The following is a 15,854-nucleotide window of genomic DNA, read 5'->3' on the forward strand; positions in this document are numbered from 1 at the left end:
ACATCTGCTGCTTGGGAGAAGACTTTGACAGATCTAGATAAAATAATAAAAGATGAGAAGGAATGAGTCACTGGAGAGAGACTCTCTGATGCTTTGGAAATTCAAAGGCCACCAAAAAGAAGGCAATGGGAGATAAAGAAACTAGATAACTAATGATACAAATATGAGTTCTCAAACATTCAGAAAAGCAACTATTGATAGTTAGCATTGGCAAGATAATGCCATGAAGAGTCAAAGCAACTGAATGACTGAACAAAGACAACAACCAAGAGAGCAACAGACAGAATAGCAATAAGAGTGAGACATCTCCTGTTCCTTTTTCTTGCATGTAGCAAAGAGGTGCTTTAACAATGCCTGTACGTTGTAATTTGTTTTGGTCACAACATGAAGAGGCTTTAATAAAAAGTCTGCTTAAGATACTGAGCATTATTAATGTTTTACTAGCTGAGAAATTTGCTTCCATTGGTAACTTGTCTTTTCTAAATTTTCATAGTGATCTGCTGCTTTGCATCTGGTTTTTTATTTATGTATTTTTCTAAGGTGACTTGAAGGGTACAAGAAGGCCAATTTAACTTTTTGTTCATCATGATTAATTGAGCCATTTAGAAGTTGTTTGAAACTTAGATTGCACTGTTTATCATTTACAGTTATGTGGCTTAAGGTAATGATTCTATTATTTTAACGGGCAAACAATATCTCATGTCATCCAGAATTTTTGTTGTTGTTTTTGTTGTTAACTTGATATCACATTACAAACTTCTGACCGATAAATCAAAAGCAAGATAAATTTGTAGAGCTTAAATAGAAATGAGAGCTCTTAAAGTGACATATGGGTATATTAGCTCTGTTGCAAGTAGTAAGCAAAATAAATGTAATTTAGAAGCAATGTGCCATCTGTTATGGTTGAGATGCTTACAAACTCCATTTGTTTCAGCTGTGGATCTTTTTTCTTTAAGAAAAGAGAATGCAACCCATTGGGCCAGAATTTCAGTACTTACCAATTCGTTTTCAATTCACAGGATAAAAACTATTTTGCCCATAATCTGTCAGATATTTATTGAAGCTGTATACTTTTTTTAAAAGGGGGGCTCTTTTTTAATCTAATATTGATTATGTTCTCTCTCTTTGTCCTCAAGTTTCAACAGAATGCGGAAACCAGTTAGGTGTGAGATTAAAGTGTGGGGATGGTTATTACCGTTAACTTTATCACTGAAATACTTGTATTGGATTTAAAATTTTATGGCTATGGAAAGCTGGAAGAGCAATTTTTCCTTCGAGGTTTCTTGAAGCTTCTGACAAATGTTTGCATTAGTCTTTTGTATTTCTTGTAGATCAAATAATACCCTGCTGTTACCTCATTAGTGGACAGCTTAGTATTTACCTGCGTGATTCTCTAGTGTGGAGTCTCAGAAAAATAGATATAATCTTACAAGGAGTTAAAACTGCTTTATAGAAAATCGGGATATATTAAATGTTGCAAAGGTTTATCCCTGAAGCTGGAGGAAGAAAGCTAAGAGAAAGAATTTAGGCAAAATAGTGGGGTTTTATATGTCATATGCCATGCCTATATGGATGTAGTGCTTCATGCTGGAGAAGCACTTGTGCCAATACCATAAAATTTATATAGCAGTGAATGTGAAGCAGTATTAAAAGGTCAAGTTGTGGAAGGAAAAAGTATTTATGGATTCTGGGCCATTCTCTGAAGAAACAGGTCTCGTTTTCAGAAGCCATTTTGTTTTCTAGACAGAAAACCAAATGCCACAAGTATTATCATTTCATGAAAGAACAATCTTTACTTCTCTCTTCCACTTTCAATGTATTCTTTTTTTGGAAGAGAAGTAATTGTCTTGAACAAATCAAAATGATGTAGAAACTGCAAAAAGCAAAATATACCAAAGACTCAGTATTATCTAATGTTATATTTGCTGCATACTTGCTTGTGTGGTATACAGTTGTGGTGTATTGAAAGAGCCAATGTGGTATAGTTGTTAAGATGCAGAACTATGAGTTGGGACATCCAGGTTCAAATTCACTGTGGCCATGAACTTTATTGAGCACCTTTGGATCAATTGCTTCCTGTCAGGACAACCTACATCACAGAGTTGTTATTGTATGGAAAATTACAGGAAGGAGTGCCATGTATAGGAAACTATATGCACATTTCTTTCTCCATTGGCAGCATCAAATAGAAATATTCTGACCCAAGAATATAAATGTATATCATTGGGTCCTGCACAAAAGAACGTATCATGCTTCTCATTTCAATTATACACTCACTCTATCTCTCAAACACAGGTGCTATGAAAATTAGCAATTTACTCAAGGTTGAGGAAAAAATAGCAGACAAGGGATTCATAACAAAACAGGGCCTCTGAAAGAAGCTTACCTGGGTGATTTTCCTTTTAACAGGAATGCACAGAAGAATAGTCAAATCCAGTCCAGAATTTTGAGAGTCTGGTCATAATTGTCAGTCAGTCCAGAGGTCAGAATTTCATGAGCAAAATCCACCCAATCTCAAGAGCCAGAAAGTTGAGTCCAATGAGGGATCATAGGTCAGGGCTGCTTCTTAAATCAGGCTGTAGCCAACTGCCTTTAATCAAGGTAATTACTCCTTTGTTTGGCAAGGAGTCTCATAGAACATCTTTGCTCTACTCTTTGCTGTCACTGGGTGTGGGGGTTGGGAGGCATTACATCATCATCATCAACAACAACAACATCATCTGACTGTTCCAGCTATTCAGGTAATGCCTATATTGTATGAGCTTCGGTTGATTCATGGCTTAGTATCTCCTGAAGCTGACATTCTGCAAGTTCTGCTGACCTTACCATGACTGTCCCAGCACTTATACATTCCTCTCTACTAATGGGATTCTAACTGACCTGATTACAGATATAAACATTATGTACCCTCAATAATGCCATTTATTGCACCCATACATTGCCTCCCTTCACACCAAAGGAAAAGCAACAGCCTGGTTTTGTGTTATCTGTCTCCTTTCTCTCTCCAGGGTCATCAGGTGGCTTGGTTCACCTTCTTTGCATTTCTGTGTCTTTCCTCATGTTTATGCCATGTACCAAGCCATCATACTTGACAATATTCCAAAAAGAAATCAAGAGAAAAGTTACCAAGATGCTGTTGATTTCTATACAGCTAATAATTAATCACAACTAGAGAGCTAACCAAGAATACTGTAGATGGCATTAATGATGTCCTCATGGTTGAAGAAATTGGTGTTGATACCCTTAGTGAATTGGGATGATCTTTTGCTTATTGGTTTCCTTTCATTTTTCATAGTTAATTTCAGGAGGATTCTGGGCATATGACACTATTAATTCTACAGCATTGTAGAATAATACTTCTTAGATTTGCTGTACATTTAGCAATTGATGTATACTGATATGTTACAGAGTGAAAGAAGAGATAATTTGAAAAAAGCATTGGTAAAACTTATCTTTCAAGGTTATCCAAGTAAGATAATTACAGTGGACTACAAGCACCCAGGTTGATTTTCCTTCCACTTGCTATGTACTTTTTGGGGTGGGTGGTGTTCTTAGTCCATCTTCTAAGAACGTTTCTGAATGAATCATGGCCATAGGTATCCTCAGCCACCCACAATCACCAATACCTAAGGAAGGAGAGATAAAAACTAGAAAATGGCATATGTGACATCATGATGCAAACCCCACTCCTTTTATATGGATGTTGACATCAGATATATGAAAAGGGATGAGACTTACATTGTGCCACCACATCTATCATCCTTGCACATTTTGACATCTCCCTACACTCAAGTGCCCAAGAACAACGACATCAGAACAGTAAAACATACATTGTAATGTTAAAACACAAATACCACAAATGATGTTAATTATATCCATTTTCTGGATTGCCTTAGGAAATGCATTGGGTGATGTCCAAGCAAAAATGTGTCCGTTGTAGCTGAAGTCTGCTAAATGCAATTTTGTAAAATCAGGATTTTATTGTATTACCTTTGCAACAGGACATTAGATGGTCTGATTTTGGATTTCCTGGAAGAAATGGAAAGGAAAGCACTCTGTGGATTGGTTCTACTGGAGCAAACACACCCTGTCATTTGGATTCCTACGGCTGCAACTTGGTGTTGCAGGTGCAAGGCAGGTAAGAAGGAATAAACAATTGCCCTATTTACCACCCTGATAGAGGGATTCCTGAATGTTTTTATTTTAAAACTGCTCTAATTTTCAGAGCTTTTTCATGGTGCAAACTGCCTAGGTTCATTATTAAGAAAGATAAACATTTTAAATGAGAAAATTGATATCAGTGTTAATTAGCATTTAGGCTTATATTGCACCCCATAGCACTTTACAGCACTCTCTGGGCAGTTTACAATGTAGAAGCATTATTTGCATATAGCCCCCAAACAATCTGAGTCCTCATTTTACAATCTAACAAACTTTCTTTTTTCATTGTGATCATTCCTTTTCCTTGACTTCCCTTTTTCTCAGGGGTTAGACAACCTCAGGCTCAGAAGCCCATCCAAATATTTCTGCTGACTTGTCATTTATAAACCGAGAAAGAGAAATGTATTAAACACATGGGTAGGAATCCTATTTCAAGCATTTATTTTAAATTACATTCAGTCTTTACCCCAATCATGCCACTTTTTTTTGGGGGGGGGACTGTTGCCCCCAGCAGAATTGTGAAGATTTGATGTGGATATTGGCAATGTGTAACGCTGGTTAATCCAGATAATTTCTAGTTCACCAACAGGAACATGGAAGCTTGTAACCTTTTATTATTTTATTTTTAGGGCAGACATTCTAATTTTACATTATTCAGATTTCCCTTCTTCTGAGCATTTTCCACTTTGATTTTTTTTAAAAGGGATGACCAGAAATGTAATGCAGCATTCCATAGTAATAGTAGAAATTACATTTCAAATAGTTTGGAAATTGCCTTTTTCTTTATTGATGTGCACAGACTTTCAACTGAAATTTCTACTCATAACTTAAGATTTCTTTCTCAGTTCATTGCCAATTGAGACTCTGCCAGTGACCTGTGAAGTTGAGATTACTTTCAAAGTGTACAACTTTGCTTTTAATGCATTGGTGTTGTTTGCCGTTTAACTGCCCATTCCCCAAAACCTTTTGGCTTTAATAAATATTTGGGAACATCCCTCCCTTGCGTCTTCTCATATAAATTTGCTCTCTGTGTTATGATTTATAAAACTCTTACGTACATATTTGGCTTTTGCTCGTAAGTTAAAAACGCAGCATTATGGAATATATACCCACAAACCATTTATAAAGCATGTGTTTTGTCACATTAAAATGTGGGAAGAAGGCTTGTAGGTTTGAATGCAGTGAATCCACAATGAGGAGGAAAGGATTTATTGAGCAAAGTAAATCAAAAAAGTAGCTTCAGTTGCAAAGTATAATATAGAGAGGAAATATTTACAAACAAAGCAATGTTGAATAGAGGACTATAAATATAGGACAGATTCTCACAGCCCTTTTACTTCCAGAAGTGCTTCATCCTTGTCAGAAGACATTCCATAACTAACACATAGCAACATTCAGAGGCTCAGGTCCCTGCTTAAGCTAACCCATGGGAAGGTTACTCAGCTTATATAGCATGCCCCTGCACTTGTTCATACTTCTAATTTAGGACATGTATTGTTTCTGCTTCTTGAGCAGTAGTTATTGAACTCTTGCGTGAAACAGTGCTAGGTTATCTGCAAATAATTGGCCTTGGAGTTAAAAGAAAGTGAACAGTTTTAAGCTAAGCTATGTAATGGAACAGTTAATCATGGGGAGCAACTGGAGGGATACAAAGGCTTGTTTTGAGAAATCTAGGCTATTCTATGCAGAGGTATACCAAAACAAGATCTTTTTGTACTGGAAAGCACAGAGAAGGACTACATCACTCAAACTTCCTTGTCCATATAATCCTTTTCTGCTATAGCACTTCAGCTTGAAAATAGGATTGTAACCAGTACCTCAAGGTCTCCAAAAACACTTGGATGTTTTACTTGAGTAGGTTTACCTCGGTTGAAACCTCACTAGATGTAAAGGAACTTGTTTTCAGCTAAGCATGGATAGGGATGTAGGAAGTTGATCATTACAAGGTTAGATCTTGGTGTAGCATGCTATGTGAACACATCTATTGTGATTTTTGTCGTAAAGCATGGATATTGTAATGGAATGTGTGGATAACCTTGGGGAAAGAGAAGAAGTGCTGCCTAGGAAACAATCAGACAAAAGAGGGAGGAGCCCCCAAGAGCTTAATGGTCAGAGGAAAAAAATTAGGAAGGATCTGACCTAATAGATCAAGCAGTTAAAAGTGAGGGTGGGAAGTTCATACTTTCAGACTTGCAAGATTCTGTTAATTTAGCCTTACAATAAAGTACAATGAGCTCATCTAATTGTTTTTCCTGTCTGGTTTGCCTGGGAGGGCTAACAGATATGCAATCTATGGCTTATCATGATGTGTGAACTTAGGCAGAATCTTGTCTATTTGCACTTGTACCATATATAACTTCAAGATGTAAGTTTCCATTATCTTTTTCCAGGAAAAGGTGGCATCTGTACCCACCAGAAGACTCCAGGCTACTTTATCCTACCAGAATTCCCTATGAAGAATCCAGTGTATTCAGCAAAGTCAGTGTGCTTAATCCAAATCTGAGGCAACATCCACTGTTCAAAAAAGCCCGAGCCCATGTGGTTACACTTGATCCTGGCCAGGTATTTTCTCTGCTTTTGCTGCTGTTTCACTAAATATGAAATTGAACAAATGAACTGAATGTGAATGGGTTTGAGCCCCAACATCTAATTTAATTTATTTGTTACATTGTTATACATTGAGACTCAGTTTGGTATAGTGCAGGGGTAGGCAACCTTGGCTCTTTTATGATTTGTGGAATTCAACTCCCAGAATTCCTGAGCCAACATGGCTAGCTCAGGAATTCTGGAAGTTGAAGTCCACGAGTCATAAAAGAGCCAAGGTTGCCTACCCCTGGTATAGTGTTTAGAATAGAATAGAGCTGGGACTTCCGGTTTTGCACGGTAGTGACCGGTCACGGGCTTGCGGATTCTCCACACCCCCGTGGCTAATTTCACCCTGCCAGGGGACCCTAAATGGGTCTAAGTCACCCTGGAGAGGCGATGAAGAAAGAAGGGTGCTACGACGATTCTGGAACGGCGGTGGCCATTCCGTTCGACTTGGGGAAAGCCTTCTAACCTGACAGGAGAAAGGCTGGCCATATTGCATTGACCAGCCCAAACTACTTGCAACCAAAGTCCAAAAACACTAATCAGCACAACTGTGAACAGCGTGCTTGAAACTGGGTGAGGAATTTGAGCTTCTCTTTTCTCTTTTATATTTAATTTCCTGGAAAAGATCCCCAAGAAGCAAAATACCTCCGAAAGGGAAGGAGGGGATTTCCACCCCATCCTTATACTAACGGAAGCAGCGAATTAATCTTTTTATGGAGGATCAAAATATATGGAAGTGAAATAAATATAAAACCTGAAACTTAAAACTTAAATCTGGATATATCTAAAATTGTTTTAATGGTTAAGACTCTCATTTCAAAGATAATTGTTCATTTTGGAAATTGAAAAACAAATAGTTCCTGACACCTAGTGGCAGATGAAGACTATGACAGCTATGACTTTAATATAAGACTTGGCAAAATCTGGGAAAAGCTAATCTGTGTCTGTGACCTTCAAAGCTTTAACAACAAAGAATAGCTGTGACAAAAAAAGACAATAATCTGGGCTATAGACAAAGAGAGAATTATAAATTTCAGAAAAAAAACTTTTTTGAACTATTTGGATTACAAATATCTATCTAATTGGGATTCTAAAGCTATTTACAGAGAAAAGAAAGGAAGAGGAAAACTCAAATTCTTGGCTATCATATCAAGAAAACATAAATACATTACAGGAGATATATAGTATACTGCAACTAATTCAAACAACAATGATTTTAAACCACAAAGAAATCCAAAACAACTTCTAAAATATAAATCAATCTATTTCCAAATTAACTCTACAACAAAAAAATTCCCAGAAAACAACAACAGAGAAGGAGCAGATAAAACAGATAAACGGATATAGAATTGAGAATAGAGACTTAAAGATGGAACTTAACAAAACAAGAAACATGATTTAATCCTAGTGGAAAAAAATTGACAAGAATTGGAAAAAACAACTTATCTGGGGACAAGAAAACAGATCAGATGAAATGGACTGTAGAGATTTCAGGAACATTGGAGAGAAAGGAAATGATAAGAGAAGTGAAGAGAAAGAAAAAGAAAAAGATTTTCAACAAACATGGAAAGGCAGAAGTCCCATACAAAGAGACTTCTCCTGATTTACTTTTTATATCTACAGCAACATTTACGAAAATACGGAAAAACTTTTTGATTCAGCAAAATACATTGATTAAGAAAGACACTGGGCAAAAGAAAAAGACTAAAGTGGAAACTAAGAAAATAGATGATGAGACTTACCAGAGAGAATACTTAAAAAAGAAACATTTGTTTGAATATGGTTAAAGAAATAGAAAAGTTTTGGAATATATACGTCACTCTAAGAGGGATGTATTCTCTAAATATAATATAGTATGCTTTTTTCCCTTTTTTGTTCTCTTTCTTGATATGAGTATTATAAAAAAGTTGAAATGACTTAGATAAAGGAAATGATATTTAGATATTTAAATGTGATTGAATTTAAGAAAATTATAATGGATAAAATGTTTTGAATAAGAGTTAAAGGACTAGATGACTAGATGTATTAAATGGAATGTTTAAAGATTAAACATATTTTTAATTATGGTTAAAAAAAAATAAGAATTTTAGGAAATAAATACATATTAGCTTAGGAGGGATATATATTTTAAGTTGTATGTTTTTTTATGCTTCTTTACTCTTGCTTTTCTTTCTTTTTTTCTACTGTTTTTTCTATTTCTTAAGAAATGTAAAAGTGTGAGATGGTTCATATAGAAAAATAGAGTTAAATTCTTAAATGTAATTAATTTTTAATTTAAGCAGTAAGAATATTTAGAATTTGGTGGGAGAAATAAATTAAAATAAGGACTGTAACAGGATCTATGATTAGGCAACCAAAATGATTGGATAGAAAAGAAATATTATATTGATGTGATTATTATTTTTAGGACTATTGGGAAAAATTATACTTAATTGTTATCTATCAAAATAATAAGAATTGTATTAACTCAATGTTTGCAAAAGAGGATATTTTGGGAAAAGAGGAAATCAACTAAAACTATTATGTGGATTATGGATTATAGAAATCAATTGTTAGTGATTGTTTTACAAATGTAACCCAGACAACACACTGTTCACCAATTATTAAGTGATTTATGTTTTAAAAAAATCAATAAAATATATTACAAAAAAAAATAGAATAGAATAAAGCTGGAAGGGACCCTGGAAGTTTTCTAGTCCAGTCCCCCACTCAAGCAGGAGAACCTATACCATCTCAGACAAGTGACTGTCTAGTCTCTTCTTAAAAATCTCCAGTGATGTAGCGCCCATGATTTCTAGAGGCAAGCTGCTCCACAGGTTTAAAGGTACCAGGCTAGACGGCGAATTCTAGTCCTGCCATAGGCATGAAAGCAGCTGAGTGTCTGTGGGCTACTCTCTTCTCTCAGCCCAACTTTCCTCATAGGGTTGTTGTTGTGAGGAAAATAGGAGGAGGAAGGAGTATTAGGTTTGTTTGACACCTTCAGTTTATAAAAAAAATATAAAAAAACAAAGGTCTGTGTATTCCTTATATATAACTTTAATTAACTATAACTATAGTTACTTTAGTTATAGTTATTATAGTAATGGGGTGGGCTAGGGGCTAATCAAATCTGGTCAGTTTATATCATTTCATCTCTTCCAAGTGAAAATTGTACTTTATGAAAGAAATGAAAGAAGGTCTTGGGTATGTTTCTTGGTGTGCAAGGAACTTTGAAGGTTCTTAAGCTTCTTAGGCTGGAGTAGAAGCTACCTCTGTTTGACAGTAGTAATTTGCCCAGTTTGGACTTCAGATATGGTTATGTGGAACCAGCGAAAAACTTTTACATTTTCATCATGATGGATAATTCCATAATGGAAACACTTGCCCAACAGCCATCTCACTTCTATTTACAGCATGCATTAGCATTCAAATGGAAGCTTTCAAAGTAGTTTTAACAAAGTCATGTGAAAGTTGATTAATCACACTTTACTGGATGAGAGGGCTACAATAAATGAGCAATGGCCTTGTGAAGGATTTTTCTATTTGCCAGAATTCTAGGATCTCAGCCCCATCAGCATGATGCCTTCCAAATTAATTACTCCTTTGTTCTAAGTATAGCTTTCATTACATAATGAGCTACTTTTCTTAGATTTGGGTTGTAGTCCTTTAGTCTCTGATGTAACTCAATCCCTGGAATGTGTCCTTTAGGGCAATATGACCCTCACACCAAAGAAGGTTCTTATCCTGCTATATGTACCAACCTCTATTCACTTTTGGAATTTTCTTGGATGTATTCCAGCGTAGTCATGTATAGAATTGCATTGATGTCCTTCCAAACACTTGTCATTGCATTATATTACTTTCTGTACGGCATGAAAAATGGCTATGATATGCAAAACATTCCACATTAAACCATTTCAAATTTGCAGCACCCCATTTTTCAGCTTGAAGTCCTTTCTTCTGAGTGTGAAACAGCTATGTCAATTGCAAAATGGGTTGTTTTGTATATTCTTCTAGTGTGTTAAACTTGAAACAGCATTTTGCTTTTGAAACACAGCTGTTCCAAATTCAGAATATTTCCAAAACGCTTCTAATGGCCTGTCTCAAACTCACAACTATCACTTCACACTCAAAACAGGGTGTTTAGAATTTGAAGCAGTTTAGATTTGAAATGTTTTGCACACGCCGATAAATATCTTACTGATGCCAAAACCGGAATAAACTGACTTCTGATTTTTCTCTTTTGTTCACATTTCAATTTGTGGCTTTTTCTTATGTTTCTGTTCTTTCTTAATGATAGCAAGATATTGCCTTGCATTATGATTGGAAATTCAGTGCAGATTGTCTATTTTAGTTGATTGCAAATGGTAATGAAGCTGGAGTATCACAATTTTTAATTAAACTTAAACTAATTGTAATTCAAATGTTGTTCAGAATAGAAGACTTATAGCAGGGCTCCCAAAATTCTATGACACAGAGGAAAAGCTGAAGACTGAAGAATGCTAAAGTTCTCCAAGGATGTCGTTTCAGAAATACAAGTTTGGATACAATTCAACATCAGAAAAGATTAGGTCAGAACTGTCTAGTGTTGTAAGAGATGTGATGAACCAAGATGAAAAAATCCTCCAGTAGTCATTCTTTTAGTAGGTATTGTTCAAAAGAAATGCAAAATATTATGTCTGCAAATACAGTTACTTGAAAGTTTCCTGTCGGCATTACATTACTTGGTAAACTTACACTATTCTCTGTTCATGTTTGGCCATGAACTATAATGCCATGGATTAAAATATTGCAACAATGCAGGACTGGAAAACTAAAATAAAGGTGTGTTTTGATATTCAGCATAGCAGTAGTTGGGCACTAGGTGTGATTATTAAAAGAAACTTAATGTGCCTAATGCCATCTTCTGGCCACTGTGTCTCATTTCACTACTTATCCTGATCTTGGTGGCACTGAGGAATCTTGGTTTCTGTACATATATTTTAATGCAACCTTGGCCTTATTTTTGGATGAACAGAAGCCAATGGAAAATAGTTTCATCCATTTTAGAAGATTCGTCAATTATGAAAGCTAAATGGGGTAAAATTATAAGGTGGCTTCCTAAATCCTGCCCCATATTTCAATCTTTGACATGATCTTTAAAGCATCTGTGTGATTCCCACTGACAGCCAAGTTCTAGTAGGGTTCTTTCTGTATCACTCTTGCACCTGCAGATGATAATTTGAGCCTGTGGGTTTATAATTGCTTCCTCAAAATGACAGGAGAGCAAATTGAAAGATGCCTTTGTGAGCCTCTGAGAGTTTTTTTTTTTCTTTTGTGTTACTAAATTAGCCTCGGCTAGCTACCTGACCGACTCCAAAAAAGGGGTATTGAGAAAAACCACAGGGCCCCGGAAGCAGGAGCAAGAGAAATAATAGACAGGTACCAGCAGAGTAGACTCGTTCAGAGCTCTTCTTTTTCCATTTGTGGAGCACAAATGTAAAGTGTAGATCAAAAGCTGTCATCGGGTATGGAGAAGTGATTTGATAGGGCATTAAAGGGGACTGTAATCTCCATCTTGTTCATGCTGAGATTACATTCACAGCTCAGAGGTGACTTTTTCACTTCAAAAAAAAAAATTCATACCCACCCTCTGAATAAACATGAAAAAGCTGTGGGCAGATTTTATATGGTGTAACATTCTTCCAGTGAGAAAACATGAGAAGAGATACGACTTTGAGCAATCGTTTTATGGGGCATTGTGGGAGCTGAATTCAGGACACACCTCGAAAGGGCCAACTTGGTTGACTTAAATATTTTTTGTTGTGTGCAATTGCCTAATTGCCAGTTTAGTGGCTATAACATTTATTCAGTGACTACATTGGCTTTTTTTTAAGCTTCAGGGGTACATTATAATATCCAATATATTATTCTGTTCTTCTCCTTTCCTATTTTTTACTGTTACAGGTTCGATCACAATAGCCGGACTAAGAGAAGCTAATTCAGGTGGTAATATCATAATCCTAAAAAGAGCTATGCCTATCTTTGAAGTCATACACACATGCACACATATACCCAAGGTCTTCTTTCATGTCAAATCATAGATCTATATCAGTGGTGGCGAACCTATGGCACGGGTGCCAGAGGCGGCACTCAGAACCCTCTCTGTGGGCACACGCACCGTCGCCCCAGTCCTAGGCCTTCAGCTGGGTTTTATAAACCTTTTTCGCTTTAGGCCTCCGCCGCCATGTGCAAAAAAAAAAAAGGTTCAATCAGTCAATTTCAACTTCTCGCGGGAAAAAAAAGGTCTTGCAAAGTTGGAATTGATTGATTGAACTTTTTAGTCCTACCCAGTCTGCCGTTATCACTTCAGCCATGCCCACCCAATGGGCCACGACCACTCACTGGGTCACACTCACCCAGCACTCGACGATGCATAAATGGGTTTTGGATTGCAGTTTGGGCACTCAGTCTCTAATCACCATCACTGATCTATATCATAAATACATACATGGAAAAGAGAAAGAATCAAAAGGCCTATTTAAGTATAGATTTTTCTGCCTAGTTAGGGAAATGTGGATATGTAGACTTTCCTAAGCCAGAGTGTGGTTGTTTGAATCTGACTTACTGTGTTGTTTGAATCAAAGCTTTGTGGTTTGTACTCCATGGTTTATGGCTTAGTGTGTTGTGTGAATCCAGTCAATTGTGGATTGGATCCTTGTTTCCTTCAGAACCACCTTATCTGGGGTGGGAACCCAGAGGTGTTCCTTCTTGGACACAGTTCCCTTGCTCTATGGCAACTTCCTAACCCCGAGGTTAATTAGCTCCCTCCTTTCTAACTGTGTTTGTGTGTTTATTTTACCTGCCCAACACCAGCAGGAAATTTAACGAAGCCAAGACTTTCTTTTCTGTAGTTTTTGAAGCAGAAAGGGCAACATAATTGGGAACTGTTATCTTGTAGCATCTGTTTTTTTAATATAGTTAGTTTAGCTTTTTCTAGTCTTATAATAGGTGTTGTTTTTAAATGCATTGTTTTACTGTTTTTATTCCTATAAGCCACCTGGAATTATAGATGAAAAGGCATTGGAATGCACATAATCTTTAAAATATGTCTGTCTTAATAACAGTAGCTTAGTGTGATCTTTGAGAAAGGCCAGTTTGTCCCTTCAAATACCAAGATAAACAGGTGAGAGATCGTATTTTCCTTCCTAGCTTATGACCGTAGTGTGAAACAGGATGGCAGAATAAATACGCTATTGTTCTGATACAGTGTGACTCCTCTGATATTTTGAACTGATATGATCTGTGCTCCCCAGACTAGAGTATAGATTGGAATTTGGCAGGCCAAGTGGACTCTGCATTTCTGCTGATGTTTTAGTCCACTTCTTATCTGAATATCTAAATGAATCAAAATACATTTATGTGCCCTGGTGATTATTAGCTACCAAATTTACATTCCATTCCTCCTGCCATGTTCTCAATGTCACCTTTGATAACTTTGTATTTCTCCCCAATGTAAATTCTGATATTATACTTCTATGTACATTTTATGGTCTCTTGGGTTTTTATTTATGATACTTCACTTGCTTTCACAATTCTTAAACAGATCAGCATAAAGGTAGTCCTTGACTTACGACCCATCAATTAACCATTCAAAGTTATGACAGACCCCCCCCCAAAAAAAAGCTACTTACAACCCATCCTTGAAGTTACAACTGCCACACACTCCTGGCCACATGATCATATTTCAAGCTCTTGGCAACCAGATCACATTTATGATCGGTTACAGTGTCCCATAGTCAAATGACTAATTTTTTAAACTTTTTGCCAGTTTCTGGCAAAAAAACCCGTACATTTGGAATAATAGATTTGTGATTCACTTAACAACCATGTGATTTGCTTAACCACCATGGTAATTCACTTTACAATTGTCATAAAAATGGGCATAAAGTCAAATCCAGTCACTTGGTGCCTTAACGTATGACTGCAATGACTTATGACTGAAATTCTAGGTTCCACTGTGGTCATAAATCAAGGATTAACTGTATGAACAGCTGTTGCTTGAACTTTTGCTGGATTCAAAAATATATTTTACTATTTATTGACTTTTGCAAACAGTATAGTAAGTTCTTGCTCAACCACTCTTCCAGCTGATTAGCAGATGTTTTTGGAAGAGATACAGTATATCTCATATGATTATTTCCCAAAGTATGCAGTGTCTTATATTATGAAATAAGAAGTTAAAAGATTGAATTGGAATTGGTATTTGAGTTGCTGAGCAATTACACCCCAGTCTGCAGCATTTTGTTGAGGTTCCCAGATGTCTTTTCTAATGTTTCTCCTGTTTTAAAACAAATTATTTATAAGAATGCTTTTTGACTTATCTTGGGAGATGAACATCTGTTTCTAAATAATTGATGGCATCTGTATTTACGTATGTCACCCTCATGTGATCTCCCTCTACATTATGGGTGGTATATGGAGAAATGAATGTTTAGACATGATTCTTGATAAAACATAGGATGATTGCATTGAAAGGGACTCTAGATAAATCAGCTTTCCCCAATGTAATATTCTCTTTTCAGTGAAATAGTGCAGAAAATCGTATACCAGATTTATAAGTAAATATATATTTCAAAATTTACATTGGCTGGATATGGCAGAAGCCTGGCATATCACTGTTGACCTTTTTTGCAAAAACTTTGTGGATTTTCATGTCTAAATGTTTGGCTGAATGTCTAACTGTCTTGTATGTGTCTTCTTCAGAAGTATTTGTAGAGGAGACTCTATTGGGGCCCACACACTCTTTGTAGCTTGAAGTGACAGCTGCTTTAGAAAAACTCTTGAAAGATTATTTGGCTAAATTTTGTCTCTACCTTTCTAAACCCAGTGAATTAAAAGAAAATTCTAACTCCTTGTATGTGCAAGAGTCAGGCTTAAAACACCTGTTGGAAATAACCTCTCATCCCAAACGTTCTTATCAGTGCCCCCCACCCATAGTAAATACTGGTTGAACAAGACAATAAAAGGTTTTTGTTTTGGTTGGAGATAGGGCGGTTTTAAAAATAGCAAGAGAAACACTGAGACCTTGAAGCACCTTTCTTTGCCTGTTACGTTGCTTCTGTTAGGGTGCTTCTTGCTTA

The 15,854-nt window shown here is 36.3% G+C and overlaps 1 protein-coding gene across 1 annotated transcript in view; it reads left to right on the top strand.

The window, feature by feature from the left end:
• The window catches only part of HSPBAP1 (HSPB1 associated protein 1), a 61,887-nt gene that overhangs the window by 35,131 nt on the left and 10,902 nt on the right, over positions 1 to 15,854 (top strand). The window contains exons 4-5 of the mRNA XM_015818917.1: positions 4,002 to 4,138; positions 6,552 to 6,723. Coding sequence (XP_015674403.1) covers positions 4,002 to 4,138; positions 6,552 to 6,723 — 309 coding nt within the window. The remainder of the gene's footprint in view (positions 1 to 4,001; positions 4,139 to 6,551; positions 6,724 to 15,854) is intronic.

The sequence above is a fragment of the Protobothrops mucrosquamatus genome, unplaced genomic scaffold (genome assembly GCF_001527695.2).
Source record: "Protobothrops mucrosquamatus isolate PMUCROS unplaced genomic scaffold, P.Mucros_1.0 scaffold822, whole genome shotgun sequence".
In the NCBI taxonomy this organism is placed as follows: domain Eukaryota; kingdom Metazoa; phylum Chordata; class Lepidosauria; order Squamata; family Viperidae; genus Protobothrops; species Protobothrops mucrosquamatus.